The sequence below is a fragment of the Tripterygium wilfordii genome, chromosome 22, assembly GCF_013401445.1.
Source record: "Tripterygium wilfordii isolate XIE 37 chromosome 22, ASM1340144v1, whole genome shotgun sequence".
Classification (NCBI taxonomy): Eukaryota; Viridiplantae; Streptophyta; class Magnoliopsida; order Celastrales; family Celastraceae; genus Tripterygium; species Tripterygium wilfordii.
Genome location: NC_052253.1, coordinates 6,031,308 through 6,059,095, shown reverse-complemented (window position 1 = coordinate 6,059,095; position 27,788 = coordinate 6,031,308). Strand labels below are relative to the sequence as shown.

General features: G+C 36.1%; 4 protein-coding genes across 9 annotated transcripts; all 4 read right to left on the bottom strand.

The window, feature by feature from the left end:
- Positions 1–455: 455 nt before the first annotated feature.
- LOC119990315 (purple acid phosphatase-like) lies at positions 456–3,201 on the bottom strand. Its single transcript, XM_038836166.1, has 8 exons — positions 2,909–3,201; positions 2,605–2,805; positions 2,372–2,483; positions 1,954–2,183; positions 1,645–1,783; positions 1,313–1,533; positions 1,030–1,151; positions 456–933 (listed from the first exon to the last, which is right to left on the bottom strand). Exons 1-8 carry the CDS (start codon positions 3,107–3,109, stop codon positions 732–734), a joined length of 1,428 nt encoding a protein of 475 aa, XP_038692094.1. The 5' UTR covers positions 3,110–3,201; the 3' UTR covers positions 456–731.
- An 8,770-nt stretch (positions 3,202–11,971) lies between these two features.
- On the bottom strand, positions 11,972–13,733 carry LOC119990814 (protein SHORT INTERNODES-like). 2 transcript variants are annotated; one of them, XM_038836933.1, is made up of 3 exons: positions 12,927–13,733; positions 12,348–12,533; positions 11,972–12,257 (listed from the first exon to the last, which is right to left on the bottom strand). In XM_038836933.1, the coding sequence occupies exons 1-3, from the start codon at positions 13,183–13,185 to the stop codon at positions 12,160–12,162; spliced, it is 543 nt and encodes a 180-aa protein (XP_038692861.1). In that variant the 5' UTR covers positions 13,186–13,733; the 3' UTR covers positions 11,972–12,159. The 2 variants fall into 2 exon arrangements, with proteins under 2 accessions (XP_038692861.1, XP_038692859.1); XM_038836931.1 differs by having other exon boundaries at positions 11,972–12,533; positions 12,927–13,725.
- Positions 13,734–20,155: 6,422 nt separating this feature from the next.
- LOC119991445 lies at positions 20,156–23,452 on the bottom strand. Its single transcript, XM_038837798.1, has 2 exons — positions 23,377–23,452; positions 20,156–20,963 (listed from the first exon to the last, which is right to left on the bottom strand). The coding sequence occupies exons 1-2, from the start codon at positions 23,450–23,452 to the stop codon at positions 20,524–20,526; spliced, it is 516 nt and encodes a 171-aa protein (XP_038693726.1). The 3' UTR covers positions 20,156–20,523.
- Positions 23,188–27,395, bottom strand: LOC119991204 (protein SHI RELATED SEQUENCE 1-like). Of its 5 annotated transcripts, none has more exons than XM_038837471.1 (4): positions 26,522–27,395; positions 25,911–26,096; positions 25,767–25,829; positions 23,188–23,802 (listed from the first exon to the last, which is right to left on the bottom strand). In XM_038837471.1, the coding sequence occupies exons 1-4, from the start codon at positions 26,781–26,783 to the stop codon at positions 23,717–23,719; spliced, it is 597 nt and encodes a 198-aa protein (XP_038693399.1). In that variant the 5' UTR covers positions 26,784–27,395; the 3' UTR covers positions 23,188–23,716. The 5 variants fall into 5 exon arrangements, with proteins under 5 accessions (XP_038693399.1, XP_038693400.1, XP_038693396.1 ...); XM_038837472.1 differs by having other exon boundaries at positions 23,188–23,874; positions 26,522–27,391; XM_038837468.1 differs by having other exon boundaries at positions 25,767–26,096; positions 26,522–27,387.
- Positions 27,396–27,788: the final 393 nt, after the last annotated feature.

Here is a 27,788-nt window from a genome sequence, read left to right as displayed (position 1 = left end):
GGATGTGATGTAGATGTATTGGTTCCCTGATACACATCATGTTTTGGCCAACAGTTTAGAAAATGATAGACTTGAGCTGTTACTCGTTGGTTACTAAGTGCTGTATTTTGATTGAGCTTTTCTCCTCGCAACTATATGTCCAGAGCATGATATTTTGACAGGAGAGGCTCTTCAGGCCAAACTTACTGTAAATTGCATCAAGTTTGGAATCTGGAACGTGAAGGGCATTTTTTAGGGAGGGTATGGACTTATTTTTTACACGAAAAACGTGATAGCTTTCAAGCTTGCAAGAATTATTGATTAGAGATTTAGAATGAATTGAGGTAAGTTTATGTGATTTTCTCTCCTCTTATCAACTATGAATTATTGATTTAAGTTCAACATTCTTATTTGCTTGTGTTCATCATAGATTTACCACATATCATATGATGAATTAATGCATCACATGCATTGGATTTGCTCTGGAAAAAGTCTTTAATTTCTCTGCAACTCAAGTGTGAGCCGTAGTGTTAACAATGCTTAGTGCTTACAAAGGAAAGGAGCCTGGTAGACTTTACAAAAGTTCCAGTGGCTACAAGGACGAAGGTAAGGAAATCCAGACCGGTGAATGAACACACCAACAAGGGTGGAGTGGAGATCTGAGTCATTATTAGCTTGTGCAGTAATTCTGGGTTTGCAAACAAGAGAACGCAGAGTTTATTCATCACAAATGGGAAGGCAGAGTTTATTCATCACAAATGGGAAGTCGTCGTAGAATCATCAATTTGATGCCAGTATCTGTTGAAAAACCAGAAGGAATCGGCTTCCACAGGGTAACCATCTTGATTACGGTGCCAATTATAGTAAGCATGGGTTCGGTTCTTAATATCGAAGATTGCATGACCGAAACTGGCCTCGCGATAAGCTGAGTAATCCGGCTGAGGTTCTGTCATGCTGCACCATCAGGGGATTGATAATTAGATCAAGACAACACTAATAGAAGGCTAGTGCAATACAAGAAGGCTAATATCTTCCATACAATCGACTTACTTGGTAGCTAAGCCTTCAAGATTTCCCCCATCACCAATGGTTATGTAAACCGGAGCGTTCTGATCGCTTACAGGTTTGCACATACCATTCACAATGTTGTATGCAACGTTCGATACACGCTCCTGCAAGCACATAGGTTCTTATACATACAACAGCAGATAGAAGGAAATCATGGTCATCAGTAAAGAATTACGGGTTTTTTGCTCGAGATTTATGAAAACTACAGATAATTTATCAGCTTTAGAACCCAGAAAACAGCAGCCAGAACTCAAGTTTTACTTACAGATCGTTCATAGGCATGGACATGACCAGCGAATACCACATCGACCTTGTACTGGACAAACCATGGCTCATACATTACTCTCATGGATTCTCCTTCCATGTAATGATAGTTGTAGCTATTATACCATGGAGAATGCATAAGAACAATCAACCATGGTGTCTCACTCCTGTTAACTTTCGGTAGCTCCTGTTCTAGCCATTTGTATTGAGGAGTGTATTTTCCTGCAGATTAAAGGCAAACAAAAGTCAGAAAAACAGTAACATTCCAGCACGATACCATAAATGGCATTTCTTCTTTCGCACTTCTAGAACTAGAAGATGCAATATCCTTACCGTAGGCCGAGTATGAAGCCAAAACTATAATGTGTGCTGAAGCTCTCTTTATTGAATACCAAAAGGGTTCAGAACTATCCGACGCTCTATAGGGAACGTGATACCGATGAGTGTAAGGCTTGAAAGGCTTTTTCTCCCCCTGCAACAAAAACTCAACTCTAGTAACAAATTCAACAAAGTAATAGAATGGTAGGCAACTAGGCATTGCCCAATGAACACAATTTTTGGATACAAAATCTCAAGCTTAGGCCATGGAGTTGCAAGACAGTAATAAATTACAACTAACTAAAACAGCAAAAACATGCTTACAATTTCTGGGGCATAGTCAATCTCATGATTGCCGGCAGTCCATATCCAAGGTTGATAAGCAGCACTTCTCTCTATAAACCTTCCCCATGTATCCCATCTAACATTATCATGATTCGGGTAGTTATCCGCGTAAGAAAGATCTCCAACAAAAAGCACTGCCTGTCCTTTTTGCGGGTTCAATTCATAGTGTGTAAGCGTGCTGTTCGAATCAAAACTCTGTCCAAGATCCCCTGCAAATAATTCCCAGCAAGTAAATGCATAGCTCCTCCATATCAAGTGCACAATACATCAAAAAGATACTAGCAATTGCAGAACCGCATCATATTCTTAACCATATAATCTATCATTCTGGAAAACTCAAAAATGTTCACAAGCTTATCGTACTCTTTATTTGAATTGCTCTAGTGCAAGTACTCACCGATAAGACCAAATGTATAAGGCACATCAGGTCCAATTTCAGGAGGAGTTGTGAACCAAAATTGGCGCTCACTTTGACCAATCCCAACCTCATAGTAGTACTTAGTATTGAACTAAAACAAAATAAAGCAATCGTCAGTATCCAAATCCAAATTCCCCAATCAATTCCTCTATTAACCACAAACAGTGAACACACAACAGAATAGAAAAAGGGGGTTTTGATTCAAATTTCACCTCCAGATTTCTGATGGTGCAGTGATGAATGTAACCAGAGGTGTAATTGTAGAACTTATAGGTGTACACTTTTCCCTCTGCCTTGTTCTTGTCCTTGCTGTTTTCGCTCCAGTATAACACCGTATTCGAACCGGCTTCGTTCGGAGTAACCCATGACACTATCACTGCTTTCCCTACCTGATCTCCTTGTGTTATATGGACCTTTCATCAAACACAACACAATCAAGAAATTCAATCACTAAAATCTACACAAAAAGGCATAAAAGAGAGAATAATCAGAAGAAACTGAATAGGACAAACATACCTGTTGAGGAGCATTGAATCCAGGAGGAACTTGAAAGACATCACTGTCAATAGGCATATCTACAGTTTTCTCTATTTTCCTGACAAAACTGCTTGTTTTGCCTCCATCGCACAATACTGCAGCATTCAAAACGAAACCCAACAAAACAAACAAGCAAAAGACCCAAAATGGAGAAGAAGAATAAGAACCCAGAATACCCATTTTTGGTATTTAGCTTGTACTGCACTGTGCACACCCTAATCAATACTCACCAGTCTAAACGCCCATTCATGTATATACACACACGAACAGATGAACAGGCAAGAATTAATTATTCAACTTGGTAATATAAAAGGTGTGAAGATTGGAGCAAAAAAAGGGGAATATTCAGATGTCAACCCAACCCAGTTAAATGCTGATAGGAATGGGTTGGTGAACGTGAAGTGAAGTCCTTCCTTGTTTCTTGTTTGAAGAGGAAACAATGGAGGGGGACCATGAAGGACATTGATTCAACGATTGCCTGTGGAAAAAATAATACAAACTCTGAAAGTTGACTTCGGACTTGTGAATAGATAAAGAAAAAATAAATAAAATTTTCTTGGGCGAATGAAAAGGTTCAGTCCTTCTTACTTGAAGAAAATTCAATTAATAAATGATGGTTATAAAGCTGGGAAAGGATATTGAATGCTTCACATTGGAAATAGTGTAGCAATTGGCTTTCCTCTGTTTGTTGCCGTTAAAAATAATGGCAAGGACAGTCTGTTTTTTTGTTTATGAGGAAACCCCGAAACTATTAACAGTATGGGAAACCTTCATATTTAAGTAAGGGATAATATACTTAGTCTGGATGGCTATTTGGGAATTGTATTTAGTTGGGAATTAAGATGTCATATGTGCATTGTTCTTGTCATTTACCAAGTCAAGATATACCATTTTAGTGAATGCCAATTTGCCCTACTTCCGATGGAATCCAATCCCAATGGATGGAGGAGAAAGCCCCATTTCACTCTTTTTTCAAGAGCGCGCGTGTGACGATCGTTGCAAACCAAAGAAATGATTTGTTGATCCGTGTGCTGCAGCTGCTCAATATAAAAGTAAAACGAGGCTCGGGTCTTTTGTGTTTTGGTGTGTACCGGCCCTACCGGCACGGACCAGGGCAATAAAGTTGACTAACGTAAATGGGGTGGAGTAGGTCCGTCAGATGACTCAGATCAGATCAGAGCCGATCTCCATCCCAAGATAAGTGTGAACAGGCCCACAATATCTTCCTTTCATCTTTTCTCTCTCTCTTTTGCTGACTTTTGCACCCCTTTGTTTTTGGCCTTTTTCACTCTTATGACAGTCAACCCCTTTTTAGACCTTTTATTAATGATATTTTGAATGATGTTTTTGGCTTAACTTTTGAATTTACTTTTTTTACTATAAAAAAATTAAATAAAAGAGAAACACACATGGTACACATCAGTGTGTATGTATATAGGAGTGGAAAAAATTTATCCGATTCGAATTAAATCAAGTTTGGACATCAATTATATGTCTAAAATTTAGATCTTATCCGGTTTAAAACTGAGTTATGGTTCAAATATAAAAATATTGTCCGATTTAAACTCATACCCAAATTTTGAACGTATAATTGATATGTCTTCGCATGATTCAAAATCATATAGAGATTGATTGATGGCATATAGTGATTGTATGAGACAAATTGATCTGGAACTTGAGATTATTTGATGTTATTGACTTATTCTAATTTTTTTTTCCTTTCTTATCAACTTAAATGTTATGTCATTATTTACTTATTTTTGTATTGTACTTTATTTTAAGGTTCTATCAATTATTTCAATTGATTGTAATTTTTTTAAAGAATAAAAAAAGTATGCCAGATCATTCAACATTATATCGCAAAAAGGGGAATGATATTTGAACAAATTGGACAAATGGAGATAACCCGGATCTAAACACATCCGAGTTTGATCAACTAAGTATGTCCTAAATTCAATTTGGATTAAAGTCCGAATATGTAAATATTCCGTAAATCCATGATATTACCTAATTGTCACATCATTTTGAACAATACATATAAATGTTGTGAGCAAAAAATCGAACCAAACAGTCATAACATTTTAGACAAGGCATATTTAATACGATTTTTTAAAATCAATATACATGCTAAATCTCAAATGTTTTGTCAAATGACCCTCATAGTAACACGAGATCCTAATAAGTTCGATAGCAGATGGAGAGACGAGGCAGTGAAGTAGACGAAATTCAGGAAAAAAAAAAAGAAAATAAGTACAAATTATGAAAAATATTATAAAAATGAAAGCGCACAAAATTTTGAATTTAGTAATATTTTTAACTGAGAAAAAAATAAATTTATAAAAAAAAAAGAAAGATATAGTAATAAATTTGACCCACACTAACGATAATTATGATGTTCACGAGTAGGGATAAACACTCTTTCATAAAGTCTCCAATCTCCATTGCTCTCTCGTTTAGACATTTTCAATCCCAACTCATAAGAAATCTCATATATCGATTTAGTGTAAGTCAATGATTTTGTTTATAAGTGCGAGTCCAACATTAAATATTTGAGACGATTTCTTAAGGATAAAGTCACGCACACCTTGATAGGCATAAAATGTTAACAACACCTTAAATAGTTTGGGCCGAAACCTCTATAACCATTTTTTTTCTAAATACTATTGGGAGTAGTGGACAACAAAGGCACATGCGGATGGGGCAGAGACACATGAAAGTTGGCTACCGAGCCACCATAAACGCATAGCCTCAAGGACACACTTAGATGTGCACTATCAATCAATCAATCAATGGAGAGAAAAATGACATATCAAAAACTTCAATGACCATCAATCAAATTACTAATTGGCTATTGATCATGATGAAAGGTCAAATAATATCAAACCCACCTAAAATTCAAGTTAATTAATCATTATCTCATCCAAATACTTTAGATGTTCCCATTTCAAGAATCCAAGACAATATGTTAATGAATTATTAATTACAAGTGGCACTGGAAAAATCAAGTGATAATATATATGTTTTGTCCTTCATGTTTGTCAAAAGGATATTTGGTAGAAACCATTTATCAACTAAACTTTTTACGATTTACCAATGAGAGGTGGCTCGGTTGATAATTAATTGGATTCGCATATTTGTACATAATGTTCGGTTCCAATAAAAAAATATATTTCTCATCAATGATATTTTAAAACACATAACTCTTTCAGTCTATTTATGGTTTATTGGTGGAACGGAAATTTTTTTTTTTAATACTTCATGGATATTTTAAGATACCAATATTATTCTTTAAACAATGTATGATGCTCGTATCATTTTGATAAATGCTATTGTGATGTTGCAGTGTTTATATAGAAGAAAATCGCTATATTGATGAGCCAATGATATTGTTTTTCTTGTGACATATAAATTATTTTTTCTTAATTTTATCTAATATCTATATGATTTTTAAATATGCCAATGGAGACTGTTGATACTTAAAGCACCCTCCACTAGGATTTTGACACGTGGCAGAAAAAATATTTCACTAACACTTCAATTGAGAAACCTGGTCAACCACAGACAAGGTAGAGCCGAGGAGCCCAATTGATAATAAGGCATCCAAAGAACCCGCATAGGACACAATAAACGGGGAGAGAGCATCTCGGCAAAGCCGAGGAGTCCAAGTGATAATAAGGCATCCAAAAACCCACATAGGACACGATAAACAAGGAGAGAGCATCTCGGCAAGACTTAAATGCCCTTTCGACATAATACCAAACATTTCATCTCGAATTCTCAGTTACCCGTGGTGACTAAACAGATTGAGGAAACCAAGAGTCCTAGAGAGGACCAACTTCACTTAGGAAAAGAATAAAGATATGATTCACCTTCCTATAAATCCTCCTAAGAATTAGTAAAAAAAAAAAAAAAGACTTACTCTTACTAAAGCTAGAACTCTCCAACACATAAAAATGGACCTTGTTGTACAACATTTAAATGATTTTGAACCCTACACTTTTACTAGCTACTTGAGATAGCTTTGGCCTCTAAGCACTCACCTATTGATAGTATACGAACTCGAGTGTCGGAGAGGTCTCCTAAGAACACATTTGGGGCCATGTAGCTCACATTTCTTATTGTGCAAGTCATCCTCAGCGGAACTGAGGCACAACTGACTTCAGTCCTGCCGCCTAATATTTCATTAGTACCGAAGCTATTTTGGACGTAATCGGAAAGAAATATTGAAAATAGTATCAAATTATTGATTTGATAATAATATGAAATATTATTTTCTCTTAATTGAACAGTACTTAAATATGATAATAATAATTAGAGGGTGTAAAAAGAATAACACAATTGTATTTTTCATTACATTTAACTCATGTTGGGGATAAGTGTTTTTTTACCAAACTAGAGGGGAGAAATCTGTCTTTTTGACAAGCGTGAAGGGGGTAAACCGTTGCCCAAAATGAAAATATATTTATCTCTATTCTATTCCACATATCATCACTCTTGGGCTAGTAATTGGGCCTATTACTGGTCACTCAACCCATACTGACTCTGGGTTCAAAACCAGTTTGTTCGCTACATGGAAGGGGCTTTCTTGGGCCGTAGTCCAATCAAGGCTCATACCAGTTTGTTTGATAATAAGGTCCATAATTTTTACTTTGTTTTCACTTTTCCCTCGTAAGAAGGCCTACTTGGGCCTTGGGCCGACTCTAGCCCGTGCTTCAAAGTTTTTTCTTCGGGCTTCTTGTCCTCAAACGAACCTCATTATACAATGGATGAAAGAAAGGAAATTATAATTCAAAAAAAAGACAAGGACAAGCTAATTGATGAGGAGTGGTCGAGTTGGCTGGAGATGAATTCCTCCGATTGATTGAGAGATTTAAGTGTAACTTTCTATATTTACACATTGTGACTTCTCAAAATAGCATAACAGGAAAATTTAAGTACTTGGGTGATAGCTTAGTTGGTGAATATATCTGGGGTCAAACAGTATAGAACCGAGAGGTTCTGAGTTTGACTTTTACTTGCGTAACATCCATGTGGTCACGCGTTAGGATTTGACCCAACTTACTATGTAGTCAGGCGAAAAACTTTTGTCTCCGAGGGCTTAACGGTTCGAGTTTAGACCCATATCGAATGTTCAAATGACATCTAGTATGGTGTCATTCTCGGTTAAAAGAAAATACGTAGAGTTTAATGTGCTAAAGGTCAATAAATTCTGATCGTAAAAATAAAATAAAACAGATAAATAAACTAATACATGCTAATGGTAGGAAATTCCTGTAAAAGCATTGGGTGTAATTTTAGTACTAAGCTTAGGATTAGTAAACTGCTTTACGAATGATTTAAATATTTAATTCAGTGATCTATGTGTTCGAAATGTTCCCATTGGGTGTGATTTTAATACTAAGCCAAGTTTATTTTGAAAAGTACGTTAGAAAACTGCTTGAATTTGCTGTTAAGATCAACCCATCTAATTAACCTGCTAGGGTCTCAAATTAAACATCCTTGCTTGTATATATAGATGTGGAAGTTGTTAATTTATTTAATTAAATGTGTCCACTTTCCTAGATTTTATTTTATCATCAAATTCTAATTAAGGGTTTAAAGCCAATGATAAATGTCTAATCATAGTAGAAATTCAAGTTTAAGATAATCTGCCTTTGAAAGAATTGTATTATGACGGAAAATACTTTTTCTAATCGGATATGTTCTCTGATCGGATATGTTCTCTATTGATAACGTCCAAAATTTGCTCGGTTTCTCTAGCTGCCATAAAGATATTGCTTGGTTGTTCTTTCATTCCCTACGCAAGCTACAGAGTCCCCAAGAAAACCATCGTGGGGGTAGAGGGGGACTCTTTGATCTTCAGTTATTTCAGGTGTTCTGTGAAAATTGATAGTGATCTTATGCTCGAAACTCTCCCTTTTGCTAGTAGTCAAAAGTTCAAACTTTCAAAGTATCCGTTCTCTTTACAAGGTACTTTTTTTTTCTTTTATATTCAATAGGAAATTAAAGTTTATGAGATCTAACGACAATTGAAGAGATAATAAGAAAAATCAAAATAAAATAAATTTGTAGAGTCACTGCCGGTATTAACCAAAAAGTTGCTTGGAAGTCGCAAACCACTAGAACAAAAAAAAAGTGAGTTGGATTTCCTCATTTCCCCAATTCTCCCATCACATGCAAAAAAAAGTCTCTCAAAGAACTTTATGTTGTGAGGACAGTTACCGGCCGTCCTTACATGTATGGGACCTCCATGCTCTGTTTAGATATTGTTTCTTTTCAACTCATGGTGAACAATACCAAATTCACCAAATGTGTCTGCACAAATAAAAATTAAAAACATCCTCACCTAATAATCAACATGTGTGTGTCCATATATATATATATATGCCAAAAGTGATACAATTACAACACTTGCATTTATGAGCTTCAAATTGGCAAGAAAATAGCTACTCTGATGATGACATCCACTCTGTCAGGACCATATCCCCAACACCTGCAGCTTATCATCACATCACAGTACTGGAGTTTGATAGATGAGCAGTGAAGTTGGTACATATATATATATATATATATCAACAATGTGATGCTCCTCATTCATGCTTGCCTCAACCACTTTTCTTGTACCATGTTTGTATTGAAAATAATTTGAAATATACATCCAAAAAGATTGCAGCACTCCTACTATTACAAAGATTTAGCCAACTGACATAATTCACCAAAAACATGGAGTTTCACATATACATTCTCTCATAACCATCATTTTGTTCAGTGGTCACTGTTAGTTGATTAGGCAGATATACATTACATACATACATCCACACACACACACACACACACACACACACATATATATAATACACACTTTTGCAATCTCTTCTATTTTGGATGTATACGCAGGCACATATATGGATCTTTTAACAAAGATTTGATTATTTTATGTGTGTGAGGAATCAAGGTGTTATTTTCATTAACAATGTTGATACAAGTTATCATGAGTTGCTCAATATGAAACAAATCGCACATATAAAAACAAGTTAAACTTTCTCCAATATATGTTTATATTCTCATGATGACCAGCTACGTGTATATATATATGCACTAATGATTCAAATTCTAATCATGCAAAAAGAAGTTGCCAACACAACACTAATGATAAATTTAAGCTTAATGCAGACTGGTAATAGACTATGCACCAGAAAACTATATAAAAGACCTTGATACTCAAAAGACAATCATGATTTTCCAGCTACTTTTTCATTCATCAACTTACTTTATAGGTTAGTTTTTATCCAAAAGTAGCGAACATCAAGATCATATCATGCTCAAACAATCTATAATATAACAAGGCGCAAGGTTCGATTCCCCTATCAAGATCATGTTCAAACAATCTATAATATGACAAGGTGCAAGGTTCGATTCCCCTATCAAGATCATGCTCAAACAATCTTTAATATAACAAGGTGCAAGGTTCGATTCCCTCTCCTCTGACTGATTGAGAATATATTTAACTCCATTCTCGCCCCTAGTCCAATTAATCATAACTAAACTCGATCTCTATCTTTTACGGCCGATAAATTAACATAAAAGGTTAATTTATGAGTTTGTACAAAGAAAAAGGTGATGAAGTCTAAAAGCAATGCTTATCATTAGGCTTTAGGATGAAAATGAATGAACTAAACTATCCTTACTCACCAAAAGGGATAAAGGAAAAGAGCACAAAAGAATAACATCACTCCCTTTCTAATAAGTGGTCCTTGATGTTCCCTTACATATGTAGGTTTATGCATAAACAAGTATCACCTCTTCACTCTAATTGGAAGCCATGTTAATTATTTAAGCAACCTCACGTTTGTAGTATCCTTTCTTTATTGTCCTAAAACAAGATTTTGGATGATATATACCTTCTTGAGGAAGTTTTTCTTTTCCTTCTCTCAATTTTAAAGGTTTTTTTTTTAAAAATTCTTTTTAATAGTTAACCACATTAGGAAAGCCATCTAGAAGCTAAATTCCTATGTGGGAATCCTCTGTATGGATTTCTTAGAAAAAAAAAAAGATTTGATTCTAGATGCATCTAATAATTAACACCCCAACTTCACTATGCCTTTTGTACCAAAGTTGTTCTAAGGATATATTCCGTGGATGCATGTGTCATAGAGAATATCAATAGTTTTGCATGATTGTCTCTTGGACATTATAAAAATAACTAAACATGGGATTAATTATATGCATGTTGCTTTCCCTTCCAAAGTCTTCATCAATCTTAAATCTACAAGATGCCCACCAAGTTTTTTTTTTCACCCATAAAGTATCCAACTTAAAAAGGAAAAAAAAATTAGGTTATGCTTTATGGTTAAAAAGTGATTGATTCCCCCAACCTTTTATACCTCGATTTATATACTAATTAATGCTTCAACAACATCACCCAAACCCTAACATGTATTGAAGAGACCATCAAGCATAAGGAGGGAACTAAGAAGAATTATGAGGGAAATGCATTTGAAATTGATGATGATGAAATTAGTGAATGAAAGATGCAGAGAAAACATGTGATTAGTGTGATAGATTGCAAACCAAATTAGCCCTAGCTTTTCTCTTAGCTTTCTAGGGTTTTTCTACATTTAAATATTAGTTCCAAATGAAGGAAACAAAAGCTGCTATGGGGAAGCAGGATTGTCTTAGATCCTAACATACCTTTTGGCTAGTCATGTGAAGGGAGAGTCTATGTGTTCCTGAATATTTTGAATGTAGGGCCTCATGCATTGGTTAAACAAACAAAGAAAAACATATAAAATCCATCTCCAGATCTATGTAATCTAAGTAATTTGTCCCAAGACATGACAAACAGGTAGTAAAGTCTGGTTTGAACCCGGCAAGGGAACGGATTATCGGGAAAAAAGTAGCTTAGAAGTTGATAAACAACAATTAAACAAACATTAACCATGACAAAACAAGACAAAAGACTAATCATATCCTACCTGCAGTGCGGCATATCAAACATTTAAATATCATATCAAGTACATCATATGATTCATGCATTGGAAATTAGAACAAGACTAAGTTCATCTCCCTTGTTTATATTCATCATGTGTAGTTTAATCAATTAGAAGTAAAATACATTAGGACTTGATGATCAACAATCGTGCAATTTGGACAATTCAAATAACAAGACTGGCTAATAAGATCTCTAGATCTCCATTTGCTTTTGAAGAAACAAAAAACAATGTGAGAACCTAAGAAGATTTTGGGTGTTGGAAAAATTGCATACCAGACATGAAAGCATTGAGAGGGAATGGAAATGAAGGAGGAAGAACTGGTACTTGTTCTGCAGCTGAAGCAGCAGCAGCAGCAGCAGCAGTAGTAGTTAGGGCTTGATGATGAGCAGCATTGGCTACGTGTGCTTGACTAGAAGAGCTCTCACCTAGACTATAATGGCTTGCATCAGGGCCTTGATCATACAAAATTCCCTTGAACACATGTCCACCTATATTCACACTTGTCTGGTATGCATATTGTTCATCATCTGTTTCATCAATGGAGCTCACTCGGACACAACGAAATGTCGCCAGCGAATTAACTTCCGCCGGAAAATTCCTTTCTTCTAGCCCTAGAAATCAAAAATAGATCCAAAACAAGATCACATACATATCTCAAACAGTCAACATTTTTAAAACTCAACCTTAACAAGACTCGAACAATTAATATTGAAGAAACAAGAAAATCTATACATGATGGTGAGGGGGATATGGGTTTTATCATTGAAGATCATAAGCTAAAACTACATTACAGTAGAGTAAAGCTGCAGGCTACAGCTAGGGTTTCACTATACAGGGATTTGGGATTCAACACAAAAAGCAAATAACAAGAGTTCAAACATAACATAGATCTATATACATGACAGAGATGGAGTGTTAAAAGTGGAGTACTGTTTAGAGTTGGCTCAACTATCTGGGTCGATATGTTGGGCTCGGAAATTTTCGGTTAAAAAAAAAAAGTGTACCTGATGAAGATGGATTCTCCTCTCTCAACCTTTTAGGTTTATCGTGTTGTGGAACAGAAGAAGCTGCAAGAAGAAGTTGTTGGTGTCTCTTTTGCCTTCTGTAAGCAGGAACCCAAGTACTCTTCACATGAGTTTCACACTCAAAGCCTTTACTGTTACAGCAAGTCCTGCATCTCATATAAACACAATCTTTCTTTGACTGGTTTCCACAGTCTTGACATCTTGAGCTACCAAATCCTGACTGCCTCAACATCATCATCACCACCTCCTCAAAATCTTCTTCTTCATTCCCAAAACCCTCCTTCTAAAGAAAAGGGTTATGAGAAGTGGGTGTTTTTTGATTGTATGAAACTTTATCAAAATAGTGTTTTTTTGACGTTTGTTAGTACCTAGTCCATTGTTTTGGGTTTTCTTGCTCCAGGCCTTTCACTGGTGAAGAACACAGACAAGTAAAGAGGGGGATTTTATGGGGGTTTTAAGGCATGATTCAAGAAGAATAGAAAAAGATATAGTAGTACTGAAATTCATGCCCAAGTTGGGGATGCCAAATATATGGTCAATTCAAGAGTTGAAGTAAAAAATCCCCTCCCACTAACTGATCAACACAGTCTTACCTAGAAAAACATATTGAAAAAAAAAATGAAAAACAGAAGAAGGAAGAAAACAAAGACAAAACCACGAAGTTAAAAGCCCCCGCCCCCCCTCCTTCAAAGATCAGACAGTGTAAAGGACACATTTTCTGTGCCAAATTTTTGTGGTGGGTGTATTGATTTGAGGGAATAGTAGTGTGAGATTTGGTTTTACCCAAAATCGTCATTGTGTATGTTTTGGTACTTTTGTCTTTGGATTTGCTATTTTGTTGATAGACTGGGTAATTCCCAATACGGTCCACCACATCTCATCTTTTACTGATTGACAACTACAACTTATCCGTCCTTTGCTTCATAAAAAACGCCCGGATTTGTTGACCTTTCTTACTATTTGGGGTGTGGGGGCTTAAGTTTTTATTATCATCCATTGTGTACTTAATGTCCTTTTTAAATAAATTTACTCCACATGCATGTATCACACAAAAATAGAGGGTGAAAAAGGTTTTGATGTTGATGAGGTAGAACCATCAATAACTTTTTAAAATTTCTATCTTTTTCCTTTTTTCTTTGTCGTGGACTGCATCAATTTGTAATCTAGCCATGGCAATCTCTGAACATGTATTCTGATAACAATAACCTTCACTCATATCTTATCACGCGGTATGCAGAGTCAGACTCCCATCAATCGATTAGTATGCTCAGTCACCAATGAAGGTAGAATCGAATACCCCCAACCGACATAAAAAAAAATCTCCATTACAGGTAGTTCTAAACCCTTGCACTTTATCTGTTACTAGATAAGGAGTTTCGAGTATCAAGAACTCCCAGTTGATAGATTAATTACTTGAGCATCATAGAGACCCCCCTGAGCTCTTTCTCAGAGCCCTCTCTAACTTACATGTTCTCTTGTCTAGACCATCCTCAATGATACCAAGGACAACATCTTACATAAGCCCAATCGCCTGATTCATCATCAAAATCGAAGATACTTTTGAACGTCGTCACCTTTGTAGGTTTTATACCTAGGCTAACTGTTACCAACACTCTATGTGCCTTGTGTCATTTCTTTCGTATTTGATTTGATTTTTTTCGTTGGTAGATATTCTTAAATTGTTGAACATTATACATTGTCGTAAGAAACTAAATTTTCACTTCTAATAAAACTTCTATCTCCAACCACCTTCTTTGGACAATGCAAAAATAACAATGTTTTCAAACATAACTTTAATTAGTTTGAAGAAATGGACGAAATAACCTCATGAGAGATAAATGTAAGTATAGAGAACTTCTAAAAAAATTTCGAAGTATAGGGGGTGTATCTAAAAATGATCTAAATCATAAAGGATGTCAGTAATATTTAGTCTTATATGTCATTTAGTCTTGCTCTAAATCATAAAGGATGTCATTTAGTCTTGATCGATCATAGTGTGTAATCACAACCCTGAAGGCACTGACCAATGTTTTATCAATTGTTTATAAAAAAAAAAAGAGATATGAATAGGATCTATCTTATATATTGCTCCATTATTGGTGATACAAATGAGTAAGAAAGTGAACGAGCAAAAACTAATTATAGTGTGGAGAGAAAACAAGGAAATATCTCACAATCAATAATTTATATCGGGAGTCATTGACAATCCTGCAAAATTCACAAAGAACGTCGAAGGATCTTTGACTAGAGGAGCTCTAGCTAAGAAAGCTCTGAAGATCAAGTTAATAGTGTCTTGATCAATCACGTACATCTATTTTTCAATGTGTTCTTTTCTTTTTTCCTCTGATCATTCTCGTGGTGTAGGAGATACATCGCTCTTTATAGTGGAGGGCCGAGCCTCTTTAGATTGTAACTTTTAGACTAAAGATATGAATCTTCATGATTGGATCAGGAAAGTTTGCACCAGACGTGTGTCTAAAGCAATTCTTAAAGTTTTTTTTGTTGTCAAAAGGAAAACTAACATTGCGGTTTATTGATACTGACGAGATAGGCATGTGTTTCAAGGTAATTTATAAGGTGATTAATGAGATGAGACGTGACTCGAGATTGATTCAAGATTTGTATGATGAGGGAGTTTGTTGAATCAATGTAGGTGAGGGACAAAATACTCGTTTTCGACAAAAAAAAAAAATATCGAGAGAGGCGTTTTAAATGCTATTAGTATGTATTTTCGTGGTCATACTTACCGCTGAATGCTGATCCATACTTGGACGAATTTTGTTCCTTACAATAGTTATAAATTAATTGTTAATATATATTGAACTTCATAGTTTTCAAAGGAAAAAAAAAAAAAAAAGATTAAAGAAGTTAATTAATTAGTTCTGCAATTGCTGGAGTTTGGAATAAGCAAATTTGGTTTAGGCCAAACGGTCATTTCGCAAGAAACCTAAAAGCAAATGTCAGAAGATACAGAACAAAAAAGCAACGGGGATCCTCCTCTTTTCACATAAGGCGACAGCTGTATATTGTGGGCCCAACAAACTGAGTTGGGATTAGACACCCATCGTTTCAATAAAAAGATGGTAACACTTACACATGAATTTTACTATTCTTGAGACCCTCTCACTCATTAAAATAGATGTATATTATTGTGAGAAAAGCATTATTATATATCTTTTTTAAAGTGAAATATCTGATCCTTGGCACTAAATGTTTTAATATCTTAGTCAAAAAATGATTGATGAAGTAGACTACAAAATCCATACATATTTCCCAAAACCCATCCCACTAAAATTCTAAAAACCTTGAATAAGAGCATTTGCAATCCTTGAAGTCTGTTGGGATATGAATGTGTTTTATGTGTGTTTTTTTTTTTTTTTTCCGGCATGGATAAATGTTATGTTACAACAATGTCATTTTGTTGACCTGTTTTTGTTGGGTTAGACATGAGGACGGTGAACTTTGGTTAACCCTAAATTAACTTGCTTTATGTCATTTGAGCCCCACTTAACTAAGAACAAGGACAAATCAAAAAAGCATAACACTTTTCCCAAAAAATCTAATGGCCCCTACACCACTGTAATTATTCTAAGGGGTTAATAAAATTTTTGGAGGAAGGATGAATTGTTTGGTCACTAATTCGTTTCCAATGGAGGAGGAAGAGGGAATTGTGAAGGGAATGGGATTTTTCATTTGAGTAACTACACTGATTTGTTTATTTATTTTTTAAAGAATAAATTATTTCCTATGTGGTAAATGAAAGTCCACACTAACATTATATTTTAATAGTCAACCTACCACATCAGCAGGTTGATTATCGAAATTGACAAATTCTACCCGAATGATCAAATTGACACAGATTAAAGTTTCGGTAACCAAATTGGCACAATTTGATGGTCAGAGACCAAATTGGAACACGAACAATCTTTCAATGACCACATGTTCTATTAACTCCTTCAATAAGTATATGTTCATAACGTAGCGATTTTATTTCATGGTGAACCATTAAACCATTTTTGATAATTGAATTGTTCTAGGTTCTCCATAATTGTGAAAATTTGAGTAAAATTCAGTTTTTGTCATTTGAAAGATTTATTATTCATAGTTATAGAGGTGATATTGAGTATCATGACCAACTATAAGCGTAAATGGGCCCATTGCCTAAATATTTACAGGCCGACAATGTAAGAATATCTATCAGCTTAAACATGCCCATGGTCTAAAGTATAGAACATATCCACGATCGAAATAACATCTTAAAACATGCCCACGACCTATTTATTAGCCTAATAGGCTCATGCCCTAGGCAAATAGGACCATGACCTCATCAGCAAGTAACCACAGACTCAAATCCTAATTCAACTCAACGGCCCTACGGGTCCAAAGGCTTGGTCCACCACTAAAACTCATTATTGCAAGCCATCACTTCATGAAGAGCCAACCTCAAGCCACCCTTGAGCCTCTCACCCTTCTCATCGTTGACATCACACTACGATTTCAGACCATCCACTCCAGCAGGAGAAGAGCCAACCTCAAGCCACCCTTGAGCCTCTCACCCTTCTCATCGTTGACATCACACTACGATTTCAGACCATCCACTGACGTATCTTGTAGCATCCCACATGCCTCTGACAAAGCTCTTGTCAACAAGTGGGTCCTTAAACACCTATAAATAGAAGGATTGCTTCCATTTTGAAAGGATTTGAAAGGTATTCAACTTGGAGTTTTTTTTCTCGACTCTTTCTTTAGATTCTCAATGACATTGCGAACTTGACTGTCAGAGGTTCATTGATTGACACCACACCTATCAAGAACTTTCTCGATTCTCATTCCCTTGGATCTTTGCAGATTGTTGATGATCCCTCGAAGCACTATTAAAACTAATTCGTCCCGTACTACTAAAGTCTAAATGATTGAAAGAAATTAAACTAATTAAAGTTGTATGCTCCTCTTTTTTTCCCCTTTTTTTTGTGGTATGATTGACAACTTGTCTCACCGAGAGAGGGGAAAAAAAAGAAGAAATTGTAACTTTTTATTCCTTTTTTTTATCGGACGTTTCGAAGGTACGAAAAGAATTAATGGATAGAATCACAAAAAATTCTCTGATTTTTTCCCCCAATTTTTCTTGCTTTCTTGTTTCTTTGTGGTGAAAATCTAGGAATACTAGGTTTAGCCTAATCGAACTTCTAATCAAAAGCCAAATCCCAATAATACCGTCATATATATATACACACACACGGATATACCCAAATTCTCACACTCGGGATCCCATGAATTTTTTAAAGTGTGGGATAACTTTTCCATCGTTGATTACCAACATTACACGTGTACCTTGATGTGGGCCCGGACCATTTGATTAGATGAATGGCTAAAAACCCATCCCGCACTTTAAAAACACTAAGGGATCCCGCATGTGAGACGCTATATATATATATATATATTAAAATTGAGTGAAATCATTATGGGAAATAAATAGTTTATTTCCATATCTCACAAGGAACAATTCCAACCTCGCTCATTATCGCACTTCCACTGGCTTCAGTTTCTTGGGACAACTGCTCTGTTTTCACCGAGCACTTTCTCTGGTCTTTTCAAGTAATATTGCGTCTTTTCAAGTAATATTGCTAAGAATAGTGAACCCTGTTTGAGAAGCAAAATCACAAGGGATTAAGGGAACAAAATGGACCTGCTATAGATCTTCCCATAGCCACGCAGCACAAATAAAGTAGTAGAGCATCCGATTCAGGAGGACCATGGGAATTCCTACCAAAATCAAAAAATAATCAAAGAACAATCTGTCAATTCATACCATATATTATTCCATAAACTTATCTCAAAACTTTTCAAATTCTTGTTCACTAAATATTCCTCCACTTATGTCAGTTGACGCAAGTACATCATCTTTTCAAATTGCATAAAGATAATACGCTTAAATAGTTGCAATGCACTTCCTACCAATATCGACATAAATCCTCAACATCTGTCGGGTAACAGGTGAAATCAGTTGAGATTCCTGCAAAAAAAAGGGAGACTTTAGCAACAAGCCTGGAATTTCAAACTCAAGTAAAGAGCCACCAACAATGAAAAATTCAGATCTCAGGAAAAAGTCATCGTAAAATAAGCATATACTCTCAACATCAAAGTTCATGTATGAAAGAATCTCATTGTCCATAAAATTAGCATACTCCAACTTCAATGGCAATTTATAACCTTAATATGTGCAAAAATACCAATGACAATACGTTAGGGGAAAGGATTTATCTTTTCCAGTTGGCATCCCCTAACCATTCGTAAAACTAGCTTAAAGCTCCCCTCCCCTCCCTTTAACAAGTTCAAAATAAATCCCAATCGAAAGGCAATACCATTAGCTAAGCAACTATGCATCCAAATACTTTTACAGAATGATGGAATTGTACAAGATTTTTTGAATGCAAAAATAAGGATATTAATAATAAGGAGCATGAAGGTGTAGCCAACAAAGCAAGTTACTGTATAGATAATCTAATTTTATTCCAAAACGTTAGCTCGGAGACAAGATTGCCACTCATAACCCACCTTATTCCCAAGAGATAACAAACTGTTTCCAAAACTATCCTAGTCCTTGAGCAATGCAGCACCGCATGATAGACAAATTCTTCTTCACTTTCGCACAAGTAGCGTCCATTAAAGCGAATATGTGAACCAATGGTAGAGTTACAAGGGTGCACCTAGATGTCAAATGTTCAATTACAGAAAACAATCCCTACACATATTATGTGGGGATAAGGTTTTAAAGAAAGCGTCTATTCACCCAAGGGAGACATCTCCCCGCATATTGATTCCCAACATTAAAAAAATGTTGCTATTGGAGGCATTTTACAGCCACTACGGCACTACCATAAACATTTGGAATCCCAATTGAGAGTTGCTTACAAGATAACTAAACAGCCTAAGGAAACTAATCAAACCAACCCAACCTAATGCTCGACCAAGCCCTATGTTCATGACATAAAATCATACTCTGTCTGAAAGTTTGAAGGCAATGACAAAAGCTCAAAGCTCAAGCACCAATGGTAAATGCCAAGTTAGGCCCTTTATACCCCTATGTTCATGACATAAGATCATATTCATAAGTTCCCCATTAACTAATTTTCAGATCTCTTATTAATCACGCTATTAGTGATTTTCATATTGTAGCTAAGAAACCCAAATTGAGGCAGAACAACAAATACACCAAGTCATCACCTACCAAATATCAAAACCATAAATACCGATATCATTAGTCATTACAGTCCCCATTTTCCTGAACAACAATTTCAACCAAGAAAAGAAAGGCACCATCAAATAGATTATATTTATAGAAATTGAGATGCAGTCAAATAAACGAAGAAAGCAAATTTAACCACCGTAGCCTAATCAGCCAGTCAACCCACAAACCAACCACCCCAATCACAATCAAACTACACTACCAATAAACTGAACAGATAAACTACACCCTTAACATAATCAAGATCCCACCATATACACAATCAAGACCAGACCTTTATGGTTCCCCCATTTAGATTCGAACCTTATGGTCGAACATCACGATACACGATCAGCAACTGTGCTTCAGTCCCAGCCCATGCTTCCCATAGACGCACCCGGGCTTGACATAGCCATGTGGTGACAGTTTTGAACTGGTAATTCTCGCGAACACCCTCTTCCCAATCTTCCTCATCCTCTGCCTCCCCAATTTCCCACTCACCTGCTCTGGAACCAGCTCATCGTCCTCATCATAGTCGTCCAACTCCTCATCCTCCTCATCACCGTCTAATTTCTCGTCAATATCAGAGCGGTTATGATGATCACTATCTTGGTTTTCATTGTTGGAGAGTTGCCGGGGCGAATAGACGTCGTACTGGCACTCCCACGAAACGAAGTCGTCAAGATCCGAATCCGAGCCAGCATCGGCGAGACTGATGAATTCCCAGCACAATAGATCGATCTCCTCATGATCTTGCACAAAGAGCGACTCCAATCGCTGGTGCTTGTGCCCTACATTCGGTCCCTAGCTTTCATCTGTCCCTCAGCGTTAGTAGCGACCTAGCAGAATGCTTTTGCTGTTGGCTCCACTAGAAATTTCGTCTGTCCGTACCGTATTCCAAATAGGCAGTTTCCGTCGCCTGTCTAGATCTTTTTAATGTTTGATTCGTTATTTTAAACCCATAAAATTATGACATTTTGAAAATTTAGTGCGGCCCAAAATGGACAACTTGGCTAAAGTGGTGGCCCAGGGGCGGGGCCACATGGGCCGCCACCCAAGGGCCGAATCCCTATGTCCCAAAATTTTTAAAAAAGAATTATTATAATGTAACCCAAAAATACTAATGTTATTGTGGTCGAAAAATAATAACATTAGCCCAAAAATATTAATATTAGTGTATTCCTAAATCCCCAAGGCCCCTTTTTTAGAGTTCACACAAGGCCTCCATAAACTCAAGTATGCCACTATTTAGCGGCTGCACTGATTAGTCTAGGCATTATAGCCCCCCTTTAACTCTAGGATTATGGGTGTTAAAAAAAATTATAGAAATCGAATCAACCGATTGATCGATTTTTCAAAAGAAATTTTTGTACATTCGATTAATCAAATGGATTGATATATATTATATTTTAAAATTTTAATAATATTTCCATATTCATAAAAAATGAGCTAAGGCAACAGAAAACTCATGTATTTTGAAAAAAAATTTAAAATCAATTTTTTATTGATTCTTGTTCGATGAGATTTTATGGAGTTAATTGAATTTTTGATCACTGAAGGATTGTGTTTATTCCAACTTTGTCTCTCAATTTCAAAATGTTCCAACTTAATCACCCAAAGTTCATATTTGTTTCAACTTCATCACTTCGATATATTAAACAAAATCCAGTCAGCCAAGCCCGCTTATGCGGCATTAAAGCATAAAACAAATAATTTATTTTATAAAATATGAATGATGTGTAATTATATAGCATAAATTAAATTTTAAATAATAATTAAAAAAATCCAGCACATCTTCTCCTCCATTGGAAAACCCCTAAACAAAAACACTTTTACTCCGACTCAAACGTAAAATTACAGAAAGAAACAATTCTACAAACAACCGACTTCAATCAAGCCATCAATGGCCTGCGTCTAGTGCGTCATGAGCAACATGGTTGGCGGCATTGTGAAGCCTCTGCAGATGCTCGTCAGTTCCTTGGCCCCAAGCTTGCCAAGCTCTCTTCGAACTCTGAGTCTTCATCTTCTTCTTTAGCGGTCGGACGTCAGGACGACAGGGATTTGGATTGACCCATCACTCTTCCACACAGGTCTTAAAGAATTTAAGTGAGATTTGGTTTTTGCTCATCGAACTACCCAGTGGGTAATTGGGATTGATGATGGGCTTTTGTTGAAATAGAGGGTTGATTTTGGATCTACCCTTGGGGACGATGAACGGGGGCGGCGAGATCATGGAGGTCCAGGGATGTCACACAATCAAATGTTTTTTTTTTTCCCCTTTGGATGCATCGGCAGAGACAATCTTTTCAAAAAGGATTACAAAAAGTGTGGCTATTTTTTCGATCCTTCTTTTCCTTTGGATGCATCGGCAGAGAAAATTGCTTCATCGAAGAGAGATTGTGAGAGTGAGGTGATGCGATGATAAGAGTATGTGAAGAAGATGAGAAAAGTCAAGTTTTGTGTGATGTGTTTTTATTTTTGACACGTCAGCATCTTAGCCATGTCAGCATAGTTGTTATGCCACGTGTCAAATTGGACAGATGATTCACGGTCAACTCACCATGTAAGCAGTTTGGCTGACTGAACTGCCCAAGTGATGAAGTTGAAACAAATCTGAACTTCATGTTACTGAGTTGAAACAAACATCATCTTTCAATGACCAAAAATTCAATTGACTCAGGAAAGGATGTGAAGAATACAACCCGGAAAACTAGGCCCACAAGTTATATCAAAATGGCTGGGGCTGCAAAATGGAGCAAGCTGTATAAATGGCAGATTTAAGGCCACGACACATGCATTCTCTCATAGCTTGCAAGAAGATTAAGCTTGCAAATCATATTAACAGGTGTTAAAAGAACCAATATTAATAGCACTGCAAACAGTATAAACCTCAATTCATCAAAGAAACAAGTGATAAGTAATTCACTCCTGTCTCTGGTGACCATCTAATTTAACACAAGTCTCTGGTTAATAAAAAAAAAAAAAAGAAACGCAAAAGGAAGAAATCAGCATGAAAGGTGGCAGAAAAAAGTTCATTTGACAACTCTTCTTCGATGTTTCTTACATTTAACCTACAGATATATCTATATATTGATCCATCTGATTGCTTCTGAAAACAAGAGGTCGAACTGGAAACTAGTTGAAATTATATATATACGGGTTCGGCACTTGATTATCTTATCTGGGAACAAGAACATAGCAAACCTGAAGCATCAACTCCAATCAGTACTGCAACCTCACAAACAGAGCACAGCTGCCCTTCCTGGGATGGCACAAACATCCTTCTGTCCTCGGTAAATAGGCACATAAGTTGCCCCACAAAGTCACAAAATAACCTCCCCTGAATTTGAAACTTTAGATGGAATTAGAAAATACACGAGCAAATGTCAAAAAGAATTAACAATTAAATGGGTAAACAACGTATGCTTATATTTTGGTGCTACTTGGACTTTCTTTCTGGACAGCATATATAACCATCGATGCCATTTGTTTTTGAATGCCTGAATTGATCTATCCCCCATCATCTTGCCTCTCGTCAGTGTTCTCAGGAGCAGCCGCCTCTTTCTTTACATATTCGCCAAATCATTTTCCAAAGCTTCCTCCCTTCTTTTGGCCTCTTCAACCTTTTTCCTGTATTCATCTTCTATGAATTCCTTCTCGGCTAAGGCCGCCTCAAGTGACCAGCTAGGTGTACTATTATATCTATATATGCACTAATAATTCAATTTCTAATCATGCAAAAAAGAAAATTTCAACACAACACTAATGATAAATTTAAGCTTAATGCAGACTCGTAATAGACAATGCACCAGAGAATTATATAAAAGATCTAGTTTGATAGTCAAAAAGCAGCGAACATCAAGATCATGCTCAAACAATCTGTAATATAACAAGGTGCAATGTTTGATTCCCCTATCAAGATCATGCTCAAACAATCTGTAATATAACAAGGTGCAACGTTCGATTCCCCTATAAAGATCATGCTCGAACAATCTGTAATATTAGAACATGGTGCAAGGTTCGATTCCCCTATCAAGATCATGCTCAAACAATATGTAATATAACAAGGTGCAACGTTCGATTCCCCTATAAAGATCATGCTCAAACAATCTGTAATATTATAACATGGTGCAAGGTTCGATTCCCCTATCAAGATCATGCTCAAACAATCTGTAATATAACAAGGTGCAACGTTCGATTCCCCTATAAAGATCATGCTCAAACAATCTGTAATATTATAACATGGTGCAAGGTTCGATTTCCCTATCAAGATCATGCTCAAATAATCTGTAATATAACAAGGTGCAACGTTCGATTCCCCTATAAAGATCATGCTCAAACAATCTGTAATATTATAACATGGTGCAAGGTTCGATTCCCCTATCAAGATCATGCTCAAACAATCTGTAATATAACAAGGTGCTATAAAGATCATGCTCAAACAATTTGTAATAGAACAAGGTGTAAGGTTTGATTCCCCTCTCATCTGACTGATTGAGAATATATTTAACTCCATTATCTTTTACGATCGATAAATGTTAATTTATGAGTCTTTACAAAGAAAAAGGTGATGAACTCTAAAAGCAATGATTATCATAAGGCTTTAGGATGAAAATGAATGAACTAAACCATCCTTATTCACCAAAAGGGATAAAGGAAAAGAGCACAAAAGAATAACATCACTCTCTTTCTAGTAAGTGGTCCTGATGTTCATGGTGTTCCTTTATGTAGGTTTATGCATAAACAAGTATCACCTCTTCACTCTACTTGGAAGCCATGTTAATTATTTAAGCAACTTTATGTTTATAGTATTTTGTTTTTTATTTGTCCTAAAACAAGATTTTGGATGATATATACCTTCTTGAAGAAGCCTTCTTTTTTTTCATCCTCAAAATTTTAAAATTTTTTTTAATAGTTAACCACATTAGGAAAGCCATCTAGAGGCTAAATTCCTATGTGGGAATCCATTGATGGATTTCTTAGAAAAAAAGGATTTGATTCTAGATGCATCTAATAATTAACACCCCAACTTCACTATGCCTGTTGTACCAAAGTTGTTCTAGTACAAACTAAGGATATTGTATTCAGTGGATGCATTGATTCTCAACTGGGTTTGTTAATAGTTAGATTACATCTCCAGATCTATGTAATCTAAGTAATTTGTCCTAACAAATGACAAACAGGTAGTAAAGTCTGGTTTGAACCCGGCAAGGGAACGGATTATCGGGAAAAAAGTAGCTTAGAAGTTGATAAACAACAATTAAACAAATATTAACCATGACAAAACAAGACAAAAGACTCATCCTACCTGTGCACCATATCAAACATTTAAATATCATATCAAGAACATCATATGATTCATGCATTGGAATTCGGACAAGACTAAGTTCATCTCCCTTGTTCATATTCATCATGTGTAGTTTAATCAATTAGAAATAAAATACATTAGGACTTGATGATCAACAATCGTGCAATTTGGACAATTCAAATAACAAGACTGGCTAATAAGATCTCTAGATCTCCACTTGTTTTTGAAGAAACAAAAAACAATGTGAGAACCTAAGAAGATTTCGGGTGTTGGAAAATTTTCATACCAGACATGAAAGCATTGAGAGGGAATGGAAATGAAGGAGGAAGAAATGGTACTTCTTCTGCAGCTGAAGCAGCAGCAGCAGTAGTTAGGGCTTGATGGTGATCAGCAGCATTGGCTACATGTGCTTGACTAGAAGAGCTCTCACCTAGACTATAATGGCTTGCATCAGGGCCTTTATCATACAAGATTCCCTTGAACACATGTCCACCTATATTCACACTTGTCTGGTATGCATATTGTTCATCATCTGTTTCATCAATGGAGCTCACTCGGACACAACGAAATGTCGCCAGCGAATTAACTTCCGATGGAAAATTCCTTTCTTCTAGCCCTACAAATAAAAATAGACCCAAAACAAGATCACATACATATCTCAAACACTCTTTAACATTTTTAAAATTCAACCTTAACAAGACTTGAACAATTAATATTGAAGAAACAAGAAAATCTATACATGATGGTGAGGGGGATATGGGCTTTATCATTGAAGATCATGAGCTAAAACTACACGCAGTAGAGTAGGAAAAATAAAGCTGCAGGCTGCAGCTAGGGTTTCACTATACAGGGATTTGGGATTCAACACAAAAAGCAACTAACAAGGGTTCAAACATTACACAGATCTATATACATGAGAGAGAGATTCGAGTGTTAAAACTTAAAAGTGGAGTATTGTTTAGAACTAGCTCAGCTATCTGGGTCAGGCATAGATCGACATATTGGGTTGAGAAATTCTCGGTTAAAAAAAAAAAAGTGTACCTCGTGAAGATGGATTCTCCTCTCTCAACCTTTTAGGGTTATCGTGTTGTGGAACAGAAGAAGCTGGAAGAAGAAGTTGTTGGTGTCTCTTTTGCCTTCTGTAAGCAGGAACCCAAGTACTCTTCACATGAGTTTCACACTCAAAGCCTTTACTGTTACAGCAAGTCCTGCATCTCATATAAACACAATCCTTTTTTGATTGGTTTCCACAGTCTTGACATCTTGAGCTACCAAATCCTGACTGCCTCAACATCATCATCATCACCACCTCCTCAAAATCTTCTTCTTCATTCCCAAAACCATCCTTCTAAAAGGAAAGGGTTATGAGAAGTGGGTGTTTTTTGATTGTATGAAACTTTATCAAAGTAGTGTTTTTTTGACGTTTGTTAGTACTTAGTCCATTGTTTTGGGTTTTCTTGCTCCAGGCCTTTTTTGGTCACTGGTGAAGAACAGACAAGCAAAGTGGGGGATTGTAAGGCATGATTCAAGAAGAATAGAAAAAGATATAGCAGTACAGAAATCCATGCCCAAGTTGGGGATGCCAAATATATAGCCAATTCAAGAGTTGGAAGTAAAAATCCCCTCCCACTAACTGATCTACACAGTCTTACCCAGAAAAACATATTGGAAAAAAAAAATGAAAAACAGAAGAAGGAAGAAAACAAAGACAAAACCATAACCCCCCTCCCTCCTTCAAAGATTAGACAGTGTAAAGGAGGCATTTTCTGTGCCAAATTTGTGGTGTGGGTGATTATTGATTCAGAGGGAATACTAGTGCGAGATTTGTTTTTACCCAAAATCGTCATTGGCTATGTTTTGGTACTTTTCACATCTCATCTTTTACTGATTGACAACTGCAGCTTATCGTCCTTTGCTTCATAAGAAAATAGCCGGATTTGTTGACCTTTCTTACTATTCGGGGAGGGGCTTAAGTCTATTATCCTCCATTGTGTACTTAATGTCCTTTTAAATAAATTTACTCCACATGCATGTATCACATAAATAGAGGGTGAAAAAGGTTTTGATGTTGATAAGATAGAACCATCAATAACTTGTAAAATTTCTATCTTTTTTTCTTGGTTTTTTCTTTTTTTCCGCTGCATCAATTTGTAATCTAGCCATCGCAATCTCTTAATATATGTATTCTCATAAAAATAACCTCCACTCATATCTTGTCACGTGGTATGCAGAGTCGGACTCCCATCAACCAATCAGTATACTCAATCACCGATCAAGGTAGAATTGAGTATTCCAACCGAAGAGAAAG

Excerpts from the sequence above, each read along its gene's own strand:
- LOC119990315 (XM_038836166.1), bottom strand. The coding sequence starts at position 3,109 with ATGGGTATTCTGGGTTCTTATTCTTCTTCTCCATTTTGGGTCTTTTGC. Across the intron at positions 2,806-2,908 it reads GATTCAATGCTCCTCAACAG|GTCCATATAACACAAGGAGA; the intron begins GTATGTTTGTCC and ends GTTTGATGAAAG. Across the intron at positions 1,784-1,953 it reads TTGACTATGCCCCAGAAATT|GGGGAGAAAAAGCCTTTCAA; the intron begins GTAAGCATGTTT and ends TTTTTGTTGCAG.
- LOC119990814 (XM_038836931.1), bottom strand. The coding sequence starts at position 13,185 with ATGATGATGTTGAGGCAGTCAGGATTTGGTAGCTCAAGATGTCAAGAC. Across the intron at positions 12,534-12,926 it reads GGAGAATCCATCTTCATCAG|GGCTAGAAGAAAGGAATTTT; the intron begins GTACACTTTTTT and ends TTTGATTTCTAG.
- LOC119991445 (XM_038837798.1), bottom strand. The coding sequence starts at position 23,452 with ATGTTTGTGCCATCCCAGGAAGGGCAGCTGTGCTCTGTTTGTGAGGTT. Across the intron at positions 20,964-23,376 it reads GATTGGAGTTGATGCTTCAG|GGCACAAGCACCAGCGATTG; the intron begins GTTTGCTATGTT and ends GACCGAATGTAG.
- LOC119991204 (XM_038837468.1), bottom strand. The coding sequence starts at position 26,783 with ATGATGATGATGTTGAGGCAGTCAGGATTTGGTAGCTCAAGATGTCAA. Across the intron at positions 26,097-26,521 it reads GGAGAATCCATCTTCACGAG|GGCTAGAAGAAAGGAATTTT; the intron begins GTACACTTTTTT and ends TTTTATTTGTAG. Across the intron at positions 23,803-25,766 it reads TCTCAATGCTTTCATGTCTG|GAAAAAGGTTGAAGAGGCCA; the intron begins GTATGAAAATTT and ends AGATGAATACAG.